At 48.1% G+C, this 23,420-nt stretch overlaps 1 protein-coding gene across 11 annotated transcripts in view; it reads right to left on the bottom strand.

Moving 5' to 3' along the window:
- B3GNTL1 (UDP-GlcNAc:betaGal beta-1,3-N-acetylglucosaminyltransferase like 1) overlaps positions 1-23,420 on the bottom strand; it is a 111,469-nt gene that overhangs the window by 50,586 nt on the left and 37,463 nt on the right. For 7 of the 11 annotated variants that reach the window (XR_014257617.1, XM_082442116.1, XM_082442118.1 and 4 more), the window contains exons 5-7: positions 18,950-19,096; positions 15,784-15,849; positions 5,190-5,285 (exon numbers count right to left, since the gene is read on the bottom strand). Coding sequence is in view for 10 of the 11 variants with exons in the window: in XM_082442116.1 (XP_082298242.1) it covers positions 5,190-5,285; positions 15,784-15,849; positions 18,950-19,096 (309 nt within the window). In the remaining variant the exon portion in view is untranslated. Of the gene's footprint in view, positions 1-5,189; positions 5,286-15,783; positions 15,850-17,715; positions 18,232-18,949; positions 19,097-23,420 lie in introns of those variants that run through there. The other 4 variants (XM_082442113.1, XM_082442120.1, XM_082442119.1 and 1 more) reach the window with 4 other exon arrangements.

Here is a 23,420-nt window from a genome sequence, read left to right on the forward strand (position 1 = left end):
TAAAACTTTAGGAGAAAATCTGTGTGACCTATAGTTACATAAAGCATCCTTAGACATTGATACCCAAAGCACAATCTGTTTAAAAAATAAATGAGTTGGACTTCACCAAAATTAAAAACTTTGGCTCTGTGAAAGACTCTTGTTAAGTAGATGAAAGAAAAGCCATAGATAAGGAGAAAAGACTTGCAAACACACCTAACAAGGGACTTCTGTCCAAAAGGAAACTCAAACTCAATAGCAAGAAAACAAACAATCCAATAAGAAAATGGGCCAAAGATCAGAACAGACGCTTAGTGGATGGTGAATAAGCACATAAAAAACTGCCGTTAGGAAAATGCAAGGCAGAGCAGTAATGAGACACCACGGAACGACTGGCATGAAAGATCTGACACCACCAAGTGCCGAGAGGGGAAATGGTGCGGCCACTCCGGGAGCCTCGCATGGACTTCCAACTTGAACACTGATGCACAGTCTCAACCCCGGTGCTCATCCCAGGAAGTGAAGCCTGTCCGTCAGGGTCTCGGCGGCCCTACTTGTCACAGCCCCGCAATGACGGGCACGTCCCTGCAACTGGACTCTCTCAGCAACAGGAGGAACAAACTATCATCTCAAAGGCACAATGCGGAATGGTTCCACTGATATAACTGCCTCAAATGACAAAACTCCAGCGAAGGGGACAGAGAGGTTGTTGCCAGGGGCAGGGGCAGGAGGAAGTGTGACTAGGATGCAGTTTCTCTGGGGTGCAGGAGAGCCCCGTACCCTGACTGTGGCAGGGGCTGTGCCGCCTGTGCTGGTGCGGACGCGTGATGAAATCCCATAAACCCCCCACCCCTCCCCAGCAAGAACGTGTGAGCCCCGAGCAGGGTTGCACCAGTGTGCGTCTTCTGGTTTGAACATTGTGCTGTGGGTATGTTACGAATGGGGAGCTGGGTGAAGGGCACACAGGAACTCTACTATTTTTGCAACTTCTATGTGAGTCTGGAGTTATTTCAAAATACAAAATTTTCAATTGGTTAGGCTTTGTAAAATGACTCTACGATCTGGTGGGGAAGCAGTTTCTCTGTGCAGGCACTAGGAGCCTGGCCTCCAGATTAGAGGCAGGAATGACATTCTCAAAGAGTTTCACCAAAAATATCCAGGCACGTGTTAAAAATGCACACTTCCAGAGCCACTGAGTCAGAAGCTCCACGGGAGGAGATGAGGGGTCTGCATTGTTTTCACGTTTTTGAGCTATTTTATGATCAAACAAGTCTGGGGAGTGCTGGTTTAGGTAAAGAGTCTGTACTTACAGAGGGAAACTTTAATTATCTAGAAATTTTGCTTGTCTAGAGTCCTTGGATACTGGATAAAGTGAGAGTTTGTGCATTAGTGCTGGCAGGTGGGTTGTAAATTTTTCCCATTTACGTTCATGCCAAGCTGTTCAGACGCTGCGGGCAGATGAAAGCTGGGTGACGCCCTGCCTGTGGAACGCACGGGGCCACGAAGGAGAGGCTGTACAGGAAGGGGGGCTGTTCTCTTCGCTGCAGCCCTGTCCACATACCACTGTGTCCTGTGGGCCCAGGGGCAGGGGGCCCAGACCAGGGGGGACCACCAGGGGCTGTGGAGGAGCCAAAGAGGGTGTCCAAATGCTATGGACCGAATTGTGTCCCCCAAAGCCCACTGCAGCCCTAACTCCCCATGCGACTGCATTTGGAGATGAAGCCTTTAAAGAGGTAATTAAGGTTAAATGAGGTCATAAGGGTGGAGCCCTGACCCACGAGTCACCGGGAGTGAGTGAGCTCATAGAGGAAAGGCCCTGTGAGGACTCGGGGAGGAGACGACCGTCTACTCGCCCAATAGAGAGGCCTCAGGAGGAACCACCTGCTGGCACCTTGATCTCGAACTTCCAACCCCCAGACTGCGAGGAATAGCTGTCTGTTGTATTTGTTATGGCAGCCCGAGCAGGCTAAGACACCAAGGAAGCATGGATCCTGGAGAGAGGTGCAAGGGCAGCTGGGAGCAGGCGTGGAGGACAAGGCCCAGGTGGGGCTGGGCTGAAGGGGGCGCCTCACCCACTCCTGCTGTCTTCCTTCCGCTGTGAACCTGAGCACGTACTCCAGGCAGCCAGGGCTGGGCTCATTGGCCTCCGTAAGGACCCAGCTACCCATGCAAGCTGCCAGGGCCCCCAACCCCTCCTTGGAGCTGCCAGGACCCCCCCAGGGGCAGCCTCTGAGGCGGGGGTGGGGTCTGGCCCTGCCTCCCCTTGCCCCCCATCCCCATCCAAGAGATGCAGGTCCCTTGGAAACAGCCCCTCACTGAAGGTGTAAAGTGGGCACTGCCTAAAACAGGTGCATTTTCAGGCTAGCACAGGCTCCAGGCCATTTGTCCAGACAAGTTGCCACCCCTTGATTTATTTGGAATTAGCAGAGTGTTAATTTTACAGTACTCTGATTCAACTTTGTGCATGGTGGGCATCTAATCAGACATTCAAGTAGACACACAAATATCAAACCAAATTACGCTGCTCTCCACCTCACAAACGTGACTCAGTTTAGACTATGAACAAAGACCCCGCAAAGTGCTGGTGATTTCTGTGACTGTAACAGTTGAGAAATGGCTTAAATAAGAGAGATCTTCTTTCACTTTATTTTGAGAAACTTTATACTTTAATTTCCCGTAACTTGTTAAAGAAAAACACTGTTTAGGAAGACCCTACCTTAATTATTTCTATGATGCTTAACAGTAAACAGTTAAGTCTGCCCTCGGCTCAGAACTTGTATTTCTGGCTGAGAATGTGCTGCATGTAGATTATATCGTCAGTGTTCAGTCACACAGTTTCTGCGTGACTCACGTTCTCCCAGAAAATCCAGCACATGGCAGAAGCCAACCAAGCAGTTTCTCTCACGCAGCCACCTCTACACTTACTCACAGACCCTCTAATACTCGGGACTGAGGTGAGCGTTTCCAGAGCCCCCTTGCAGGTGCAGAGCTGCGCATCTGAGGGGGACCCAGGGCTGACCGCAGGCCAGGGGATTCACACTCAATGGGATATTTTAATTTCCCAGTTAGGATATGAAAGCTCTTACTAGCTCTTCACTGAGGCGGCTGTGATTCTTTGTTCTGAAACCATCAGTGCACGTCCTGGGAGGGCATCTGTAAACAGGTGGTACATCCCAGAACCATGACCCGCGGCTTGGACCTGCTCCACGGAGGGAAGGACCAGGAGAGGGATGGCAACAGGAGTCACAGACCCAGTGCTTATTCTCCATGCACCAATGATGGTTTGCAGACTCGTATCCAAATGCCAACTGAGATGCAAGGGGTACGCAGAGCTTGTGTACCCAGAACCCTCGGCCCTCTTCCCAACTCGGGATGCTAAGGTCGAAGGTTTGTCCTTCAGGTACCTTCACAACCTGGAGAGAAGACTCCCTTCTGCTCAGAGACCTGCTGTTGTGGACTCACAGCTCCACCACCTCACATACCCCTCCGCGTGGAAGGATGCCCTCCCGACAGCTCTGCAGCAACCAGACGCTCAGTGGCCGTCGGTGATCCAGGGCCGCTTGGTGCAGACGGGACAGAGCCGCAACCATCCCGTGTGACCGTCAGCATCAACCCGTGAGCTCCTGCCACCAACACCAGAGACCCTGCCAGCTCCGAGGAGGCCACGTGGGCCACATACACCGGCCCTTCTCCTTTCTTCACGGCTGGGGGAGCAGCAGTGACTGAGCCTCCCCAGTGCCCTCGCTGCCCTCACTTGTTACTAGTGCACCTATTATTATTACCTGTTATTAGTGCACCACCTGTAGCTATTAGGCCATTACTGGAATACTCATCTCAAAATGGGAAAAGTAAATCCAAATGCAAAAGTGCTTTTTGTGTGTGTGGACCAGCATGAACGGCATAGAACTTAAAAGCTGGTGAAGTCATTTTGATAACAGAAGCAACTGGCAAACCCAACACTGAAGAGGAAAGGGTAAATAATCTTGGATTATCCAAAGAAGCATGTGAAACAGCCCCACAAGAGGAAACTCTCAGGGTTTCTGCCGCGTCACTTTGAGTTCAGTGAACAGAACACCTGATGCCATAATCACAAGCAGCTTTAATTTCAGAAGCTGATTATCATTATAAATCATTCCATTATACCAAGATTTCAGTTTTCAAAATTCAGAGTTTAGAAAAAAGCACTTCATTATATGGCAGGATCACAGGAAATCGCAACATGGGACAGACCCCAGCACCTCATTGGGCGGAGAATGTTTCCAGGCCTTCTAGAGCTACTTCCTGGTTGGGCTTTGAGGGGCTGCTCCCCACTCCTCCCCCCCTGACTGGGGCCCCCACCCTGAGGAGCACATTTCTCCGGTCTTGGGTGGGGAGGTGGGGGGTGAGTCCTAGGAGCAGCTCGTCCAGCAGGAGGAAGAGTCTGGAGCATCTGCCCTCGGCGGGGCAGCCCGGGCTGGGCCAGGAGGCAAATGGAACAGGCCTGGGCCCACCCCCAAGAGCTGGGGCTGTTTTAAGTCTCTGTTTTGGGGTGACTTGCTACGGAGCATTAAGTGGCTGCTGGCACGCTGAGGCAGCGGCTTGTTTTCAAAGGTGGATGAACAGAGAATCTTTGGTTCTTGTCCTCACTCAACACGTCATCAGCACATGGTCGTGGACCCGCCCGAAGTCCCGTGGATTTCGGGACCCCACAGCTGAGACCGAGAACCTCTTCCTGGCCTCCTCCTCCAGGCCGGGGCCCCGCTCGTGGCGGCTTCTAGTTTGATTTCAGCCCACGCCCTCTTCTAGCTCCGAGGGCTCCTGATGTCTGCTGACCAGCTCCACCCAGACGGTGCATCTCAGCTCATTCCCCCAGACCCGGCCCCCCTCCAGCTGCCCTGCTCGGGGATGGCCTCGCCCTGCCAGACACTCAGGCCTTTCCTGGACACCTCACCCCTGAAGCAGCTCGGCGCTGCCCGAGCCCCCGCCTCCTGCCCTCTGAATCCGTCCACCTCAGCCTACGCGGCTGGCCTGTAGGTGCCCTGCTCCCAGGTCTCCAGCCGGGCCCTCCACACCTGCCCTCTGGCTCCGGCTCCTCTGAAACGCCGTCCCCCTTCTCCAGGGAGCGCCTACCGGACTGTGCCTGGCACCCAGGAGGCAGGCAGACACAGGTGCTAAGAGCATGAAAAGTCCCTCTCGGGGAGGCCGGGGCCAACCGCAGACGGCAGGCGTACCTGGGTGAGCAGCTGGTCGGGCGCCAGCTGGTTGATCCACCGCGTGTATCGCTCGGTGGAGTTGGGGGGCTCCCTCCTCACTTGGCAACCGATAATCTGTGAAACAATAACAAACGAGACTTAAAAGAAATCCACTGCAGCCGCTGGAACAGCCCCGTTTCTCAATAACTTTCTCCTTCCAGCCTCTACATAAACAAGAGTCGCAGCCCTAAGAGCTCACTCCCCTGGCCGCCTCCCTCTGTCTAGGCTGCCACAGCGGCCCCCCGCCCCACGACGCCACCAGACGGGCACACCCCATCCCAGGAAGAATCTGCGCTAGCTGTCCTCTAAATCCTCTTCCGTACCCTGCATCACCACCTCCTTCCGCCCTTGGTCCTGGAACCCGGGCCTGCCTCCTCCTGGCCGTGGACACGGTCCCCTCTCCGCATACGCAGCTCTGCACGCTGACCCCCGGCAGCCCTGTCCTGCTGTCCGACAGTGCCCAGCACCTAGGGAAGCCCCCCTGCACGTTCTGCTGGGGTATCTGCTTGCAGCGCGTTTACACATCTCTAAGACTGCTCAGAGGTAAAAGGTCCGGCCCTTTGGTCGGTGAGGCAGGTTTGGAGAGAGGCTGGTTCCTGCCGCGGATATCAGGGGTCGTGATGCTCAGACACCAGCAGCCCCAGGGCTCAGAGGCAGGGAGCGGGCTGGTTTCTGAGGGAGGGACCCCTCGCAGCAGCAGGAGGGGGCCTTTCTCCTCCTTTCCGGCTGGGGGAGGGCAGCCGGGGTGCCCGTGGCAGCAGAGAGCCTGCCCTTTGGTGAGGGTCCTGATAGGCTCTCACAGGCGGGCTGGCCTCGGGGAAACGACACTAACCTCCAATCCCCTGGCTGTGCCTTCTCCACCTCCCTGACCGCCGAGGAACACGGTGAGGAAGGTCAGAGTGGTCGGCAAACCTACATCACTGCCCAAGTCTCCTTACTGAGAAACTATCAAAAGTCACCCCACGATATTTGAGTTTCTTAAATCTTGCTCTAATATACACAGCACGTACACATGATGATTAATTTATATTAATGCAGTTATGCTACTGAAGAGTTTTGAGAAGGTTTTTGCTTGCTTTGCTTGAATTGTGTTGTATGGTTGTTTTTTGTTTGTTTTGTTTTTAGTGATTCAGTTATACATATACATGTATCCATTCTTTTTTAGATGCTTTTCCCATATAGGTTATTACAGAATATTGAGTAGAGTTCCCTGTGCTATACAGTAGGTCCTTGTTTGTTCTGTTTTTTTTAATTAAGCTTTTTTTTTTTTTTTTTGAGAAATGGTAGATTCACATGTAGTGTTAAGAAATAATACACAGAGATCCCATGTAGCCTTTACACGGTTTCCTCTAATGGTAACATCTTGAAAAGCCAACACGTGGCCTCCACTGGGCTCAGGGACCCTGGGCGTTTCCACGGCCACAGGGACCCCTCGTGGTGCCTTTATAGCTGCGCCCCCCCCCCACCCCCCCACCCAGCTCACAGTCGTGAACCTGCTACTGCAGTGCTGTAATTCTGTCTTTTCAAGAACATTGCATAAATGCAATCACACTGTGTGTTGCCTTTCAAGATTGGCTTTTTTCACTCAGTGATTCCCTGGAGATTTGCTCCTTTTTTGGCTGAAAAATACTCCACAGCTTAACCCTCTACAGGACACCTGGGCTGTTTCCAGTTTGAAGCTATTACTATTAGTCTGCTGCAAACACTCACACAGGGGTTTTTGTGTGAATGTTAAGTCTTCGTTTCTCTGGGATAAACACCCAGGAGCGTGACTGTGGGTCGTATCGTAGTTTCATGTTTAAGTTTTAAAGAAACTGCTGTTTTCCCGAGCAGCTGCACCACTTCCATCCCCACGGCAGCGTGTGTGACCAGTTTCCCTGCATCCTTGCCGTGTGTTTTATTCTTGCTTTTCCGACAGGTGTGTGTGGTACCTTGTCGTGGTTGTAACATGCACCCCTGATGGCTCAAAAGGCTGAATCTCCTTCCAGGGGCTAATTTCTCATCTGCCTGACCTTCCAGGGAAGCGTCTTTCATGTCTTTCATCCATTTCCCGATTGGGATAAAACACACTTGGCCATAGGTCTGTATTCTTTTTACATACTGCTGAATTCTATGTGTGAACTTTTCATATATTTCTCCTAAAAACACATACTAAATTCAGCTGTAAATCAGAACAGCCCTTGAATGATCACCTTGCCCAGTTGTGAGGTACCACACCTGATCTGACCGAAGCATATTTTTTTTAAACTGTCTATTCCATCTGTTTTCTGGCCTTGTTGACACTGTCTTGCATTCGATTGCTGAACTGGAAAGATTTTGAGTCAAAAAACAAAAATGTGGATCAAAGCTGTGAGGTAGAAATCCTGTTTCAAAAGTATTCCCAAACATGAAGATGAAGAGCCTTAACTTCTATACAGACACCCAGGCCCCGGCCCCATGACTGCTGCGTCATGAACAGCTGCTGGGGGCGGCAGACCAGCAGAGTGCCGCCCAGTCCAGCCCGCGCCGAAAGCCACACTTCCAGCCAGACCTTGAGAGGCGGCAGACGTGGTCTTTCTGGGACATGAGCTGACTTGTGCAATTTCCACGGTGAGTGCCTGAGCCCCCCCTCCAAGCCTCCTCTTCCATTCTCTGCCTCTGATGAAGGCTGAACCACGCTGGGTGGGGTCTCACATGGAGAAGGAGGATTAGGTGAACACGAAATGAAGCTGGAGCTTCAGGGGCTGGCTGTTCTTTGAGGCTTTGAACACCGTGAGTGCTGGTCTACAAAGAACAAAAGTGAGGATATTTTGTTTGCCTTAACATTTTTTAAAAGAATGCTGGCCTGGACCACCGGGCAGACAAAGGCAAACCATCAAAAGAGGCACCTGCAGTGGGATGCCGAGCTCCTCTCCTGTGCTGTCTGCCCTGCCCTCACGCCAGACCACTGTGGACACCAGGCCAGCACAGTACCTTGTACACAGTTGGTGCTGAATAGACACAGGCTGAATGCACCCAAAGAGTGGGAGACTGAAAAAATTCTTGAAGAAATAATGGTCAAAATTTTTCCAAATTTGATGTAGGCTATAAAACCACAGATCCCAGAACTTCAAAAAAGCCCCAGCAGAGCCAACCTTTTAAAAAAAAAACAACTCATGTTTGTACATCATAATCAAATTGCTGAAAAACAGTATTAAACAAAAGATCTTAAAAGGAGTCAGAGAAAAACACCTACTACACACAGAGAACCGGACATAAGGATGACAGCAGACTTCTCTGCAGAAGCAATGGAAACCAGACAAGGGAGAGACGTCTTTAAAGAAAGAATGACTTCAACCTAGAATTCATTAGCCAAGTACTATAGTTTTCAAAAATTAAAGCAAAAGAAATATTTTTTCAGAAAAACAAAAGCCAAAATTATTCATCACAAGAAGACTTAAATTACAAAAAAAGATGAAGGAAGCTCTCCAGGGAGAAGGAAACAACCTGATCTATACCAAGGAATGGCAAGTGTCAATGATGGTAAACAGATGTGTAAAAGCAGAAGACATTTTCCCATGTGCAACCTCTTTATAAGATAATTGACTGGGCTTCCCTGGTGGCGCAGTGGTTGAGAATCTGCCTGCCAATGCAGGGGACACAGGTTCGAGCCCTGGTCTGGGAAGATCCCACATGCCGCGGAGCAACTAGGCCCGTGAGCCACAATTACTGAGCCTGCGCGTCTGGAGCCTGTGGTCCTCAACAAGAGAGGCTGCAACAGTGAGAGGCCTGCGCACCGCGATGAAGAGTGGCCCCCACTCGCCGCGACTAGAGAAAGCCCTCACACAGAAATGAAGACCCAACACAGCCAAAAATAAATAAATAAATAAATAAATTAAACAAACAAACAAACAAACAAAAAAACCCCAAAACTCAGCTCTCACGGTGTGCATTAAAAAAAAAAAAAAAAAAAGATAATTGACTTTGGTAAAAATAAAAGCAAACACTGCGGAGTTTACAGCATAAACTGTGTGACAGGATGTAATTTAGTAATCTTCTTATGCTCCATGTGAGATGGTGCCATTTAAGTGCCATTTATTTATTAATAAAAATGCCATTAATTTAAAGTAGCGTGTGAGGGGTAAGATGCACATTGCAGACCCTAGGCCAACCACTGAAAAATAATGAAACAAAGAGGGATAGCTGATAAAGCAATAGCACAGATAAAATGGAATCATAAAACAAAACAAAACCAAAAGGTAGGAAAGAGGAAACCAGGAGGAAAGAGGTTCAAGGCAAAACACAAGCCGGGAGATGAAAACCAATTACATGCAATGCAGAAGGAACGAAGTAACAAAAAGCAAAAGTCAATAAAATAGAAAAGACAACAGAGGAAACCAGCGGGGCAGGGAAGGGACAAGAGTGTGGCCGTGTTAGGAGGTGTGCCATTCCGGGGCGGCTTGGCTTGGACGTTGCTGGGATCAGCAGCCATTCGCAAGATCTTATTCAGAAACTGAATTTTGTAAACTTCACTAACCTCAGTTCTTAATGGAAATGAGAACTGTTACCGCAGACCCACACAGCAAACTCAAGTAGGGAAGTTATAAAATGAACCCGGGACCTGGCAACACAAATTCTGAGAGGCAGGCAGCCCATCCTCCCCACCCACCATCCTCATGGTGTTGCTAGAGGGTTCCTCTAAGCAGGGCTTTCAGAACCATGGTCTGAAGATGAAAAAAAAAAGGGGGGGGGGGAGAAATGTAAGGCTATAATTTTGTCAATTAGCTATACTTATGAAATTAGTTCCTAATTTATATTTATGCATAAAGATTACTAAAATGTAAAATATAAATTAAAATTAGATTTCGTTAAGAACTCCTAATTGTCGTATGGACCCAATCCTTAAAATACTTTAAGTGGATACATTTAGGAATGGAAGCAATGTTTTAATATTTTAAGTTAGATTAACTATTTTCCTTATTTCATACTCCCAAATGCTCCTTGTCGTCAAAAATCTTTTCTAAAAAATGACTTTACTTATCGATCAACTTCTACTTACCTGGACAACAGTTGCCACTAGGAAATAGGGCCATTCAAACACCTTCTAGCTCCTGAGAGGCTCACCTGTGCTTACTCGTCTGGAACGGTACCTATCAGATGTGGCTGGGGTGTGTGGAGGCCACGCTCCACAAAACCTAAATGCACAGATGTGTGTTTTTCACGTGTGGCGGTCACATCAACGTGGGGCAGATGTGGAGGAACACGAGCTCTGTCGCTGTGATTTTTAACCTGAGAGACTTCTCCAGACGGCAGGACAGGAGCTGCCCTCATCGGCTCATATCTCCCGGGCATCCTGCTCCAGCACGTTACTCTGGACCGGGTCCGTCTTCAGCAGGGCCCTTGCAGCCTCCCCGCAGCCCCCCAGTCACCCTCTCCTCCTCCTGCCTCACGCCCACTTTCCAAATATCAAGCATTCCCAGAGACCCGTACCTGGCCTGCAGCACGTCCCACCCCCCAGGCTCCGTCAGGGCCAACCGTGGACGCAGAGGCCCCCCCTGCCCCCGCCACCTGCAAACCCACCCCTGGGCACCGCGGGCCAGGGGCCTCCCCAGCCAGTCTCTTGCGCTGTGTGGCAGAGTTGGACCACAGGGCCCAGCACCAGGTTCCGTCCTGAGCGACTGAGCAAGGCCCCCATCTGCGCCCCACTTCTCCCGGCCTCCGCTGGGCACACGGACGGTGCTCGCTCCAAGGTGCGGTGAGGACGGAGCTGGAAGTGGCACAGCGTCCGCCGGGCTTTAGATGCTGACAGCAGACCCACCGGCCTCCCAACCTCGTGCCAGCATGAGCCCCTCACCGGCCCCTCAAACAGCTGTGCCCTCTCTGCAGCGCCTGTGCCACTCCCAGGGCACACGCTCAGCCTGACCAATTCAGTGCCGCTCAGTGGACAGAGGCCACAGCAGCTGCACTCACAGGGCAGGAAGAGGCTGTGCTGAGCGGAGATGAGGTGACGGCCCTGGCGCCACCTGAAGGCAGAAACGGGTCCACAGCTCCTGCTTCCCGCCTTGCATTCCCACAGGGCGTGGTAGGCATGAGCCTGTCGCCGACTCCGAGCCAGGCCAGGTCACTGAGGACCCCTCCCGAGCCCCCTGGAGACTCACATCGGGGACGTAGGGAAGTCCTGTCATCGGACCGTCCTGAGGCCACGGGGAAGGACACGCCCACGTGTGCTGGAAAAGCTCTGGGGTGCCCTGTACCTCTGCAAGGTGCTCCCCGCCTCCTTCCCACCTTCATCCTCAACACCTCCATACTCCTGAGAATGCAGAGCTTCTCACCTCCGCCCGTGCGCAGGTGAACCCCCAGGGAGGGGCCCAGACCAAACACAGCGGCTTCCCCGACCCCACCCAACTCCTGTCCCAGAGCGGATCCTTGCTCCAAAATGCTCAATAAGTGGGTGGAGAAATTCTACACCGGTGACGCCTGACATGTAACATCTCAGAAGTTCTGCAGAGAATATGCAGCGGCACAATTTATGGAAGCTGCCACCCTCATAATTAAATGGCTTTCTTATAAATGGCCTTAAAGAAGTAATGACCAAGGACAAACATATACTTAGCATTCATTTCATTCTTTCCAAACAATGTGATATAATCAACAAAACCACCAACCAGCAACTGCAAATCAAGATTTTTGAGGGTCATGACTTTTAAAAAACCCAGCACTACAGTAACAACCCTTCTAGAGCTGATTTTGTTCCGGTGCAACAGGACTGTTCTGAACCCCTGGTCTCGCTGCAAACCTGTGATGCCGGAGGGGGCACAGGTGCTCCAGCGCTGGGAGCAGAGTATCAAGTGCACTTAATACAAGGTTAGCAAGAAAAGCTGTAACCTAGAACTTTATAAAGGCACAAGCCAATGTGTTTTAATTAAGATTAACTGACACTGTCTACATTTTTTCCAAATTCCTTATATATCCCTAGGTTTCGAGGTCTTTGAACTTACACGTGGAGAACAACCAAAAGTAACTTCACATGTGAACCAATCACACACAAAAAAAGGGGGGGCAGACAATGTATCTGAAAGTATCTCACTCTCTACAATGTATACACTGGTTACAAAATTCTTCAGACAAAATTCTTTTTTCAATGTAGAATATATTCTAAGTGCTTGGAAACTGTGAAAATCACCCCTGACCATTTCCAGATCTGGGCCAGTTCTCAGACTCAGACCCACCAGCTGAAGGAGAGGCCCCACCCACGAGGATGGACCTGTGACGGCAGGGGAGATGCACCGAAGAGGCAGGATCTAAGGCCGGGAGGGGACACTGACCACGTGAGGCAGCTGGACACAAGGGCCCAGGGGACACCAGACCCATCACGCGCATTGGAGTAAGGGTCCACAAGTCAGGTAATAAACTGGGCTCATGGGCACACAGGTCCCACCAGTGACCACTTCCAGGTTCCTGAACGTGTAACCAGAAAGCACAGGCTTAGCACCCAGCCGAGCCTCACACGGGTTCCTTGGGGTGTGATTAGGGGCTAGTGTAAGAGAAGGGCCAGGTGGAGGCCATCCCAGCCTCGAGCGTAAATCGAATACAATATCACATCCTGGGGAAAAAGCAGAGACTGGGCCACCTTGGAGGCTTGAAGGAAGGGGGTGCTGGTCCCACACACCCCTGCAGAAGCAGACGTCCCGCTCACATGCTGCATCGGCGAGCCAGCACTTGGGACCCTTTCTGCTGTCTTCACATCGCTCAGTGGTCTGCACGCTGGACATTCTCGTCGTGCTGGCCACCATGTTGAGGACATCCTGTGGCGTCTGATGAGCAAGACTTTTGGGTCCAGAGGTCTGGGCACCGCAACACTACCTCTGAGGTGAGGGACCATGAAGAGAGAGGCACAGGACTTGGCAGGTCTCCTTGGGCCACTTGGGGTCCTGTTCACCCTTGACCATAGTTAAGAGTGGGGTCCGAAGAAGCACGGGCCTGCCATCTGGCCCTGAGGCTGCAGAGTCCTGGAGGAAGCTGGTGGCAGTCGACGACGTGGAGATCTGCAGCCCCAGTGGGGCCGTCACAGCACAGACCCCAGGACCCTGTGACATGGAGCTGTGGGCCATTCAAGGTGGCGTGGCCAGGGCACCACGTGGCCACACTGCCCACCAGGAGCTGGGTACTGTCAGACCACCAAGGCATGAGCTTGAGTGGCCTCACGGCCATGGAGACCACTCCACGGGTCACCCACCCACGGCTCTGACCTCTCCCTCAGCTGTACCCAAGGCCTCATGGGGGTGGTGCCCAGGACCCAGTGACAGAGCAGGTTCACAGGCAGGCTGGCGTGGTGCACTGGCACAACCCCAAAAGGGACTGATACTGCAGCCCAGCCCCATTCAGGGCAAGAACACACACAAGCCCCCAGGCCCCGGTCAGTGAGCAGGGGAGTCTGCTGGGAGGAGCAGACCTGTGAGACGCTGTGGGTGGACCTGGGGGCGCTGGGGGCGGGTGCTGGGGGCGGGCGCTGAGGTAGGCAGTGCTGGCTTGCTGGGCCAGAGAAGAGGCTGTGGGCCCCTCCCCGAAGGCTGGTCTAGTTACTACCACTCCTGACCTTCTGGTCAAAGAACGGACTCTGGGCCCTAGGGGACCGGCCCAAGGATTCCAGCAGTCCTGGTGAGTCAGGTGACACCAGCCCCCTGCCATCAGACCCCAGGGCGTGCATTGGCCCCCATGATGCTACCTCGGCCAAAGGGCCACTTCTCAGTAAAGAGGTGGCTGGGCACTTCTGAACCTCCCTCACATCTAGCCTTCTGGAAGCTCCAGCCTGAGGAGCAGTGGCATGGCCTCTCAAGAAGTAGCTGAAGGCCATTTTTATCTTCTTACAGGCGTATTCCAAGGACATGTTAACATTAACAATGTTTAAATTTAAGCAATATAAGGGCAATTACAATTCTGAGAATAAGAATCCTCAGCATCTGGGCTTCCCTGGTGGTGCAGTGGTTGAGAATCTGCCTGCCAATGCAGGGGACACGGGTTCGAGCCCTGGTCTGGGAAGATCCCACATGCCGCGGAGCAACTAGGCCCGTGAGCCACAGCTACTGAGCCTGCGCGTCTGGAGCCTGTGCTCCGCAACAAGAGAGGCCGCGATAGTGAGAGGCCCGCGCACCGCGATGAAGAGTGGCCCCTGCTTGCCGCAACTAGAGAAAGCCCTCGCACAGAAATGAAGACCAAACACAGCCATAAATAAATAAATAAATAAATAATTAAAAAAAAAAAAAGAAAAGGAATCCTCAGCATCAAACTTAAGGCTGTAAAACATCACCTATTCCATGAAAAGACAACAATAGCCCTCAGGCGGAGTGCGTAGGTTTGTTTACATGACAGCCAAGTCCCGAGTCACTGTCAGGTGTGCAGGGGCTGGGCAGCTGGAAACAGAGCATGAGGGGCTACATTTCCTAGAAGCAGAAAATCAGTGGGCTAAATTCAGAGCTCCAAAATAAGGGGCTATTGGAAGAGAAAGAATTCACCTTGGGTGAACAAACGTCCGTCAAGCTCCTTGAGAAATTGTATCTGAAGGAAGTGTATATTTGAGCCTTTGTCTTAACTCAGTACACGTTTCATAGGGTCCACTCTCTGAGCCCTGAGTCCTGTGCCATGAACAGGCTCTTTCCTTCGTGAAGGCCCAGTGGCCAGGCAGTCGGACCCCAAACACAGCGCCCAGGAGCCCATGAGAAATGCAGAGTCTCAGGCCCCACCAACACCTAGGATCAGATCCCAGGGGCTCGTGTGCACATGGCCTGGAGATGCTTTAGTGTGTGGACATGGGTGGACATGGCACTGCAGCAGAAGTGAGCAAAACCCGGAGGCTGTTCCCAGGCAATCAGACACCATGTATCTTAAGACAGTTCCAGACATTTCTCCTTCCCACTTTCAAAACCAGTGATCATCACAGTAATTCAAAGATGTTGTTACTAAAATTTCAGCATAGAGATCTGAGCAGTGGGCTCTGTGGTCAGATACCAGCTCTGGGGATCAACGCCTGGGCCACCCCTGACCCTGAGTCACACGGGAGCGAGTAATCCATGGGCCCGAGATGCCCCCCCAGGTCCAAGTGGGTGGGAGACGCTCCCTGAAATGGGGCTCCAGCGGGGGGAAGTGAGCTCTCACCCAGCGAGTGCCAAGGAGGACGGGTCCTGGAGAGCCTGGCTCATGGGGGCCAAAGGGGAGGCCATTCTAAAGATGAGAACGTAGTCTGAGGTCATGTAGCTACTAGAATTTTTTTTTTTTAACTGATACACCCTACAGCTCTCAACCTGTGTTTTCATGTCCAAGGTACACAGCTTCTGAAATGCTGATAAAACCAAACTAAACTAAACCAAACCAAAAAAATACTTTGGACCCATTTGAAAGTAACCAGTGCTACCCAAAACAAGAAGCACATTTTCCTTCAAAGGAAAACACCCTTGAGGGCGCAGACACACCAGGCACACATCATTCTCCAAGGGGGCAGTCTGATTACAAACTGACTCTTCCTATCCTAAGCAAGAATCTTAATCTAAAAAGCTGTGATGGCAGTTCTGCCAAAAGGTGTAACAATGCAGCAGAAACATGCAGAAACATCCGTACTCACACTTGTTGGGTGTCGCACAGCAGCTGCGTGTTGCAGCCTCACCCTCTGAGGCATCATCACGTCGTCCTGCAGGAGAGAACACATGTTACACTCCCTGGAAGCAACTCTGACAAACAAGCAAGAAGACAGACAGCCCGACAGCAAAGTAGGCAAGAGACCAGAACAGGCAGTTCGGACGCTGCCCAGCAGCCCATGACCCTGTCAGGCGGCCGGGAAACGTGAGCACCCAGGCTGCAGCGTAGGACACGCGGGACATTGGACAATTCCAGCCAGAACGCACACGGCTGGCAGGGATGAGGACCCAGGGAAGAGAGCGGGGCACGTCCAGAAAGGTGGAGACTCAGATCGCCAAGACCCAGTAACTTCACCACATGGGCAGAAACAGTCTTACACGTATGTACCAGAAGAGATGTACAGAACGTTCACCACAGCGTCATTCAAATCGGGGAACAGCCCGACGTTCACAGATACCAGCAAAGGTAAATAATTGTGCGCATTTCTACAGTCAAATACCATTCAAGTGTGAAATTAAACAACAGCTACACACAACATAAATGAACTTCACAGACACAATGCTGAGTGAAAGAGGCAAGACAAAAGAATATACATAGTATTATTCCGTTTATTTAAAACTCAAAATCAAGCAAAACTAACCTGATTATTTAAGAAATATACACTTAATGCGAACTATCATAAAGAAAAGCAAGAAAATTATAATCCCAAAGTCAGAATAGTGATGACTTTGTGGGGAGGGAGTCAGGGTGTACCTCTAAGGTATTAGCAATGCAGTACTTCCTGACTGAGTGGTAGTTACACGTGTATTTACTGCCTAATTAATCTTTAAAGTGTACATGTATGTTATGTGTATTTTTCTATAGGTATGTTCCATCTCACAATTTTTAAAAATGCTTTAAATTGATAAAAAATCAAAAAGATTTCAGTGTTTTATTTAAAGGTACAAATATGCCCACTATGTCATTGGGAGGATATTTATCTTTAAACTGAGCAATAAGATAAACTAAAAGAGCTGTATTTGTATCTCTTATTTCTGCAAAATGGCCTCATGAGCATTGTGCTAATCAAATGAGCTGTGGATGAAGTAAGCTGGGAGGAAGCCTGTGGCTAATGTGAGGAGGTGGGGAGGGAGGTGCTGAAAGAGGAGGAGGGGGAGGAGGGGGAGGGGGAGGAGGAGGAGGGAGAAGGAGGGGGCAAGGCGGGGAGAAGGAGGGGGACAGGCAGGGCAGGGGCCCCTCCAGGCACAGCAGCGCCCTCAGCAGGCAGGAAGCAGGTGTGAAGGCGGGAACAGAAATGCAGGGAGGAAGCTGTCAGAACAGGAACGGAGAAGTTGGCTATTCCAGGCCTGAATCCTTCCCAGGCTCCCATCAGGAACACGCTTGCAGGCATGTGCATGGTCAACCACAGCTGGGAATCTTAAAAAGGAAAACAAGGAAAACTGAAGCAGAAAAGGGTGGGTGATGTGAGGAGGATAAAAAGAAGTTATGCTAGAGTTTAGCCTATTTCTCTCCCACAAAGGGTATAGCAAGGCAGCAGGGCAGAGACAAAAGCAGGGAAATTTCCCCGAAAGGGAAGGTCTATTGATCAAACTCTTAAAAAGTGGCCCTGTGTCTGGTAGCCTCACACAGAATCCTACAAATTCCTGAGGTTTCCTAAACCCGTCCCGACTCCTGGTTACGTGTTGGAAGGTGCACAAGTCAGCACAGGACCAGGCCAGTACTTCAAAGAGAAAGTGGGGAGGGTAGAGGAAGCCACGGTCGGGGTCAGGGTTAGGGTTAGTCTCTGCTCACAGCGTGACCTCCTCTGGGACCCTGTGCAGTGGCACCACCACACATGCAAGCCCCAATTCCTCCAAACCCAGGCGAGCGCCCCAGGAACCACACCACAAGCCTTCTGGTCTCTAGTTCCCACACTTACTCAATGGCACCAAGATGCACTGGGATGGGGCATCTTGTGTGGACCAGCTCATCTCCTGTATTTGGCTGAACTTAAAAAATATTTGTAGAACAAATGAAGCGTCTTCTCAGGACTGAATTGTATTTTCAATCCACCTCACCATTTACAAAACACAACACTCTTTTTTTGATATTTATCACAATCTTCTATAGTTGGGAGACAGAGCAGCTAATATTATCCCCATTTTGTAGCCAACGAAACCAAGGTTTGGAATCGCTACGGAACTCATCCAAAATCTCATAGCAATTACATGTCAGGGTTAAAATTTGAACACAGGATCAACGGAGGGTCCAGTGTTACAGTTCAAGGATCTACGCAAAAAGCAAAATTGTCCAGAAAGTCTTAGCTCTCAAGAACATTCTAATATAGTCTTCCATCACCTCTTTTACCGGAATCACCTCTGCTGCCGGGTGTCTGAATAAAGTGAACATCTGCAAGTATGAGGAGAATACGGAAGACATTTAACACACCCCTGACTATCAGCTGAGAAGGTCAAGGACGAACACACTGAGTGATAGCGTAACAGAGTAACAGACTGTCTCAGCTGCACGGTGACTCTGCAGATTATAGATAAGCTCCTTGTTCTCCCAAGACCATTCTGAAAGAGGAAAAAGTTGCTGAAAGATGGAAGCATGAAAAGATCCTTATTATACATGAAAAGTGATGTGATATTTTAATAACAAGTCCAGATGTGTTTCTGCTCGTGGGCTGTGATCCCACCACCTTTCATTGGAGGCCATGCCTATCAGCACCCATCCCAGGGAGGGGCCTGCCCTGGTCAAGGTCACTGTGCTCACAGCTGGTACCCCATACCAGGAGCTGGTTTTAATAAAAGTCAGCTGGTATCTGAAATGCAAATAGGAGGGGGGCCTAAAGGATGGATACAAAGGGTCATCAAGCACGAACTGCAAAAGCCGAGTCTGCATGTCCTGATCCCAAGGTGTATCTGCAGATGGACTTTCCTTACTGCAGGAGGGAGGGTTCAAAACCTCCATATTTATTTGCCTAAAGTGTGCAGGATTCCACCATGATAACCAGGTAAGAAATGTTCTTGGCAGCCAAGGGAAAAGAATTTTAATGTATTATAAAAATAACACTAATTCAAGATGAAACACTGTTTCCTTTCTGGCCATAAAAATATTGGGTAGAGAAAAACTAATCTAGCCAAAGAATTTCAGAGTTGAAAGAAACCTGCATCTTTGAGTTCTGCAGCTTCTGAGTGGAGGGTGGTCCTGAGGGAGCGAGGCTGTGGACTCCCAGGGATGACCAACGCCCAGGATGGGTGAGGGGCAGGACGGACCACTTGCAAACGAAGGAAATAATAGTCTACAGCCAAGATCTTCTGTGGAAGAAAGCAAAGTTGATTTTTTTGTTTTTGTTAAGTCTTCTTATGCTTGACTTTTAGACAAATAGTATTTGAAGACACAGATAGAAATTCCCTGGTCAAACCTCAACCTTAGGACCCACACTCCAAACAGAGGATCCTGAAGGACAGGGAAGAGAAGAGAGCAAACCCAACCCACACACTGAGAGCCTATTTCCAAAGCACGGTGTCAAGGGACTCACACACGTGACCTACCTACGTTTTCCCAAACTCCGAGATACTGAGGGGAAGTAAGTAAGCTCGAGAGAAGTTGTCTGCCCGTGATTTTGCTACTTAGCTTGTACAGGGCAGGGCAGGACCCACAGGCAGGTCAAAATGCCTCCAAATCCACTTGCAGAAATGACAGGCTAATGGCACACAAACAATCCTGCTCTGTTCAACTAAGAAAGTTGTAAAAGATATTGAAAGAGTCTTAAACAGAGAGTTAACAAGATCGTGGGGAACTACTGGGCCCAAATCTCTGAGAAGCATTAGCCGAGAGAGGAAACAAGCCACTTGTACCCTCAAGTCCTCACTGATCTACAAGAAATAGCTGAAATTCCGACCGATGGTTCTGGTAACCCTGTGAGGCTGCAGGGAATGGAAATCAGAGCCAAGTGTCTGCTCAAGACTCGGCGGGGTGGGGGTGGGACTGCTATTCAATGACAACATTTCCTAGCTCAGGCCATGGCAGGTTGGTTACCTCCTCAAGGTAAGAGGTGTGTGAGATACATAGCCTAACAGGGCCTGGGAGCCTCAAAACTGGATAACAAGGGTCCCAGGATGGTGGTTCTCCCAGGCACCTGGAAGAAGCAAAGGAAAATCTCTGAGGGAAAGAACTTTCATTCAAGGCCTCAAATTCACTCCACAGAGAAGTATTCAAATACAGTGACCAGTACACAAAGATAACTGGGCACATAAGTAAAAACACACGAAAGAACAGATAATAAAAGACTTCCCAGAGCAACCATTGAGAAAATAATTCAAAAAGAGTTAAAAATCAATAATTTATTATAAAAAGTACACTAGAAAATATCTATTTAATTTTTTAAAAAGGGAAGCAGTAAACAAAGAACAGAGGAACAAAAATAATATGAGTCATAGAAAATAAATAGCAAAATGGCAGGCATAAATCCAATCGTAAAAAACTGAAGAATAAATTCAAAATTCTGATCAAAGATAAAAGTTGTCAAACTGCAATTAAAAAAAACAAACACAAAAACAAAACAAGTTCTACCTATATGCTATTTATAAGAGACAAAATTCAGGTTCAAAGACACAAATACACTGAAAGTGAAAGGATGGAAAAAGATACACCAAGCAAACTATAACCATAAGGGAGATGAAGTAGTTATACTAATACGGGGCAAAACAGACTTTTATTTTATTTTATTTTTTAACATCTTTATTAGAGTATAATTGCTTTACAATGTTGTGTTAGTTTCTGCTATATAACAAAGTGAATCAGCTATATGTATACATATATCCCCATATCCCCTCCCTCTTGCGCCTCCCTCCCACCCTCTCTATCCTACCCTTCTAGGTGGTCACAAAGCACTGAGCTGATTTCCCTGTGCTATGCAGCTGCTTCCCACTAGCTATTTATTTTCCATTTGGTAGTGTATATATGTCCATGCCACTCTCCCACTTCGCCCCAGCTTACCCTTCCCCCCTCCCTGTGTCCTCAAGTCCATTCTCTACGCCTGCATCTTTATTCCTTTCCCTAGGTTCATCAGAACCTTTTTTTTTTTTTTTAGATTCCATATATATGTGTTAGCATACAGTATTTGTTTTTCTCTTTCTGACTTACTTCACTCTGTATGACAGACTCTAGGTCTATCCACCTCACTACAGATAACTCAATTTCGCAAAACAGACTTTAAAACAAAGAACTTTAATAGAAACAAAGAGGGACATTAAACATTGACAGAATGGTCAATCCATCAGAAAGATACAACAATTATAAATATTCATGTACCTAACAGCAGTGAAAAAACAGAAACAAAAATGAACAGAATTGAAGAGAGAAATAGACAATTCAACAATAAGAGTTGCAGACTTCAATACCCCACCATCAAGAATGGATAGAATAACTTGACAAAGTACTGCACCATCAACCAACAATACCAACCTGCTGACTTCTCTCTATGCACATGTTCCCAACAACATCAACCTGCTGACTTCTCTCTATGGACACCTACCCAACAACATCAACCTGCTGACATCTAACTATGCAACACCCACCCAATAACAACAGACTGCACACTAGACCACAAAACAGGGATCAGAAAATGTTAAAGATCTAAAAGCATATAAAGTGTGTTCTCTCACCACAACAAAATTGTTAGAATTCAAAAATAGCAGGATTTGGGGAAATCTACCACCAATATATGGCTATAAACAATGTACTTCTACATAGCCAATGGGTTAAAGAAGAAATCACAAGGAAAATTAGAAAATACTATGAGGTGAATGAAAATGAAAACATGACATGACGCAAAATAGCTATAGCAATTCTTGGAGAAAATTTTATAGCTGTTAATGCCTCTATTAACAAAGAAAGATCTTAGGAACCAACCACCAAAAAAAAAAAAAAAAAAAAAAAGGAGCAAACTCAACCAAAAGTAAGCAGAAGGAAGATAAAGATTAGAGCAGAAATCAATGAAGTAGAAAAAAAGAAAATCAATTAATATAATGGTTGGTTTTTTTGAAAACACCAAGAAATTTAACAAATCTTTAGCTAGACTGGAGATGAATAAACTTTTTCTATAAAGGGCCAGATAGTAAATATTTTAGCTTTTGCTGCCACATACGGTTTCTGTCAATATTCTTTGTATTTTTTTGTTTTGTTTTGTTTTTACGACACTTTAAAAATAAAAAGACCATTTTTAGCTTAGAGGCTATACAAAAACAGTGGCTGCCAGTGGGTTTGGCCTGTGAGCTGTCATCTGTGGACTCCTGAGCTAGACAGATCAAGAAAAAGAGAAGACACAAATAACTAAATTCAGGAGTGAAAAAGGAGACAGCAGTTCTTACCTCATAGAAGTTAAAAAGGACTATAAGTAACTGCATGCCAACATTTAGATAATTTAGATGAAATGAATGAATTCCTAGAAAGACACGAATTACTAAAATTGACTGTAGAAATATAAAATCAAAATAGATCTATAAAAAGCCAAAAAAAAAAATTGAACTAGTAATTTTAAACCTCCAAACAAAAAAGTCCAAGCTCAGATGGTGAATTCTACCAAACATTCAAAGAATAAAGCACATCCCACCTTTACAAAGTCTCCCAGAAAAAGGAAGAGGCAGCCAACTCATTCTTTGAGGCTCATATTACCCGATACCAAAGCCAGAAAATGACATTACAAGGAAAGAAAACTAAAGAACAATATCCCACATGGATATAGATGAAAAAGTCCTTGACAAAATAAGCAAACCAAATCCAGCAATGTATAAAAAGGATTATATACTATAACCAGGTGGGATTTATCCCAGAAATACAAGGTTGCTTTACCATCTGAAAGCCAATTAATGTCATAGATCATACTGAAAGAAAGAAGAACAATCACTACATGATGATCTCTCAGTAAATGCAGAAAAAGCATGTCACAAAATCTAATGGTCATTCATGATAAAAATTCTCAGCAAAGTAGGAACAGAAAGGAACTTCCCCAACCCAATGAAAAGCATCTACAAAACCCCTACAGCTAAATCTTAATGGTGGGTGATGGAATGCTTTCCCTGAGGTTGGAAACAGGGACGATATCTGCTCTTGTGACTTCTGTAGAGCACTGCGGTTCTGGTCAGTGCAATCAGGCAAGAAAGAGAAATAAAAGGCATCCAGATCAGAAAGGAAGAAACTGCCTCAATTTGCAGACAACATGATCTTGTATTTAGAAAACCCTAAGGAATCCACCAAAAAACTACTAGAATTAATTTCAGCAAGGTCACATAATATAAGATCAAGATACAAAAATCAATGGTATTTCTATATACTGGCATTGAAGAATCTGAAATAAAATTCAGAAAATTTTACATTCACAATAGCATCAAAAGAACGAAATATCGAGGTATAAATTTAACAAAGGAAGTACAAGACTGGTGTGGTGAAAATTACAAAACATTGCTGAAAGAAGTTAAAGACCTAAATAAACAGATAGACATCCCATGGTGAAGGACTGGAAGACTAAATTCTTCAGCAAAGCAATTCTCCCCAAATTGACCTACAGGTTCAATACAACAGAAATCTAAATCTCAACTTGCTTCTTTGTAGAAATGACAAGCTGATCCTAAAATGTAT

The sequence above is a fragment of the Balaenoptera physalus genome (assembly GCF_965194825.1).
Source record: "Balaenoptera physalus genome assembly, chromosome: 20".
NCBI classification, from domain to species: domain Eukaryota; kingdom Metazoa; phylum Chordata; class Mammalia; order Artiodactyla; family Balaenopteridae; genus Balaenoptera; species Balaenoptera physalus.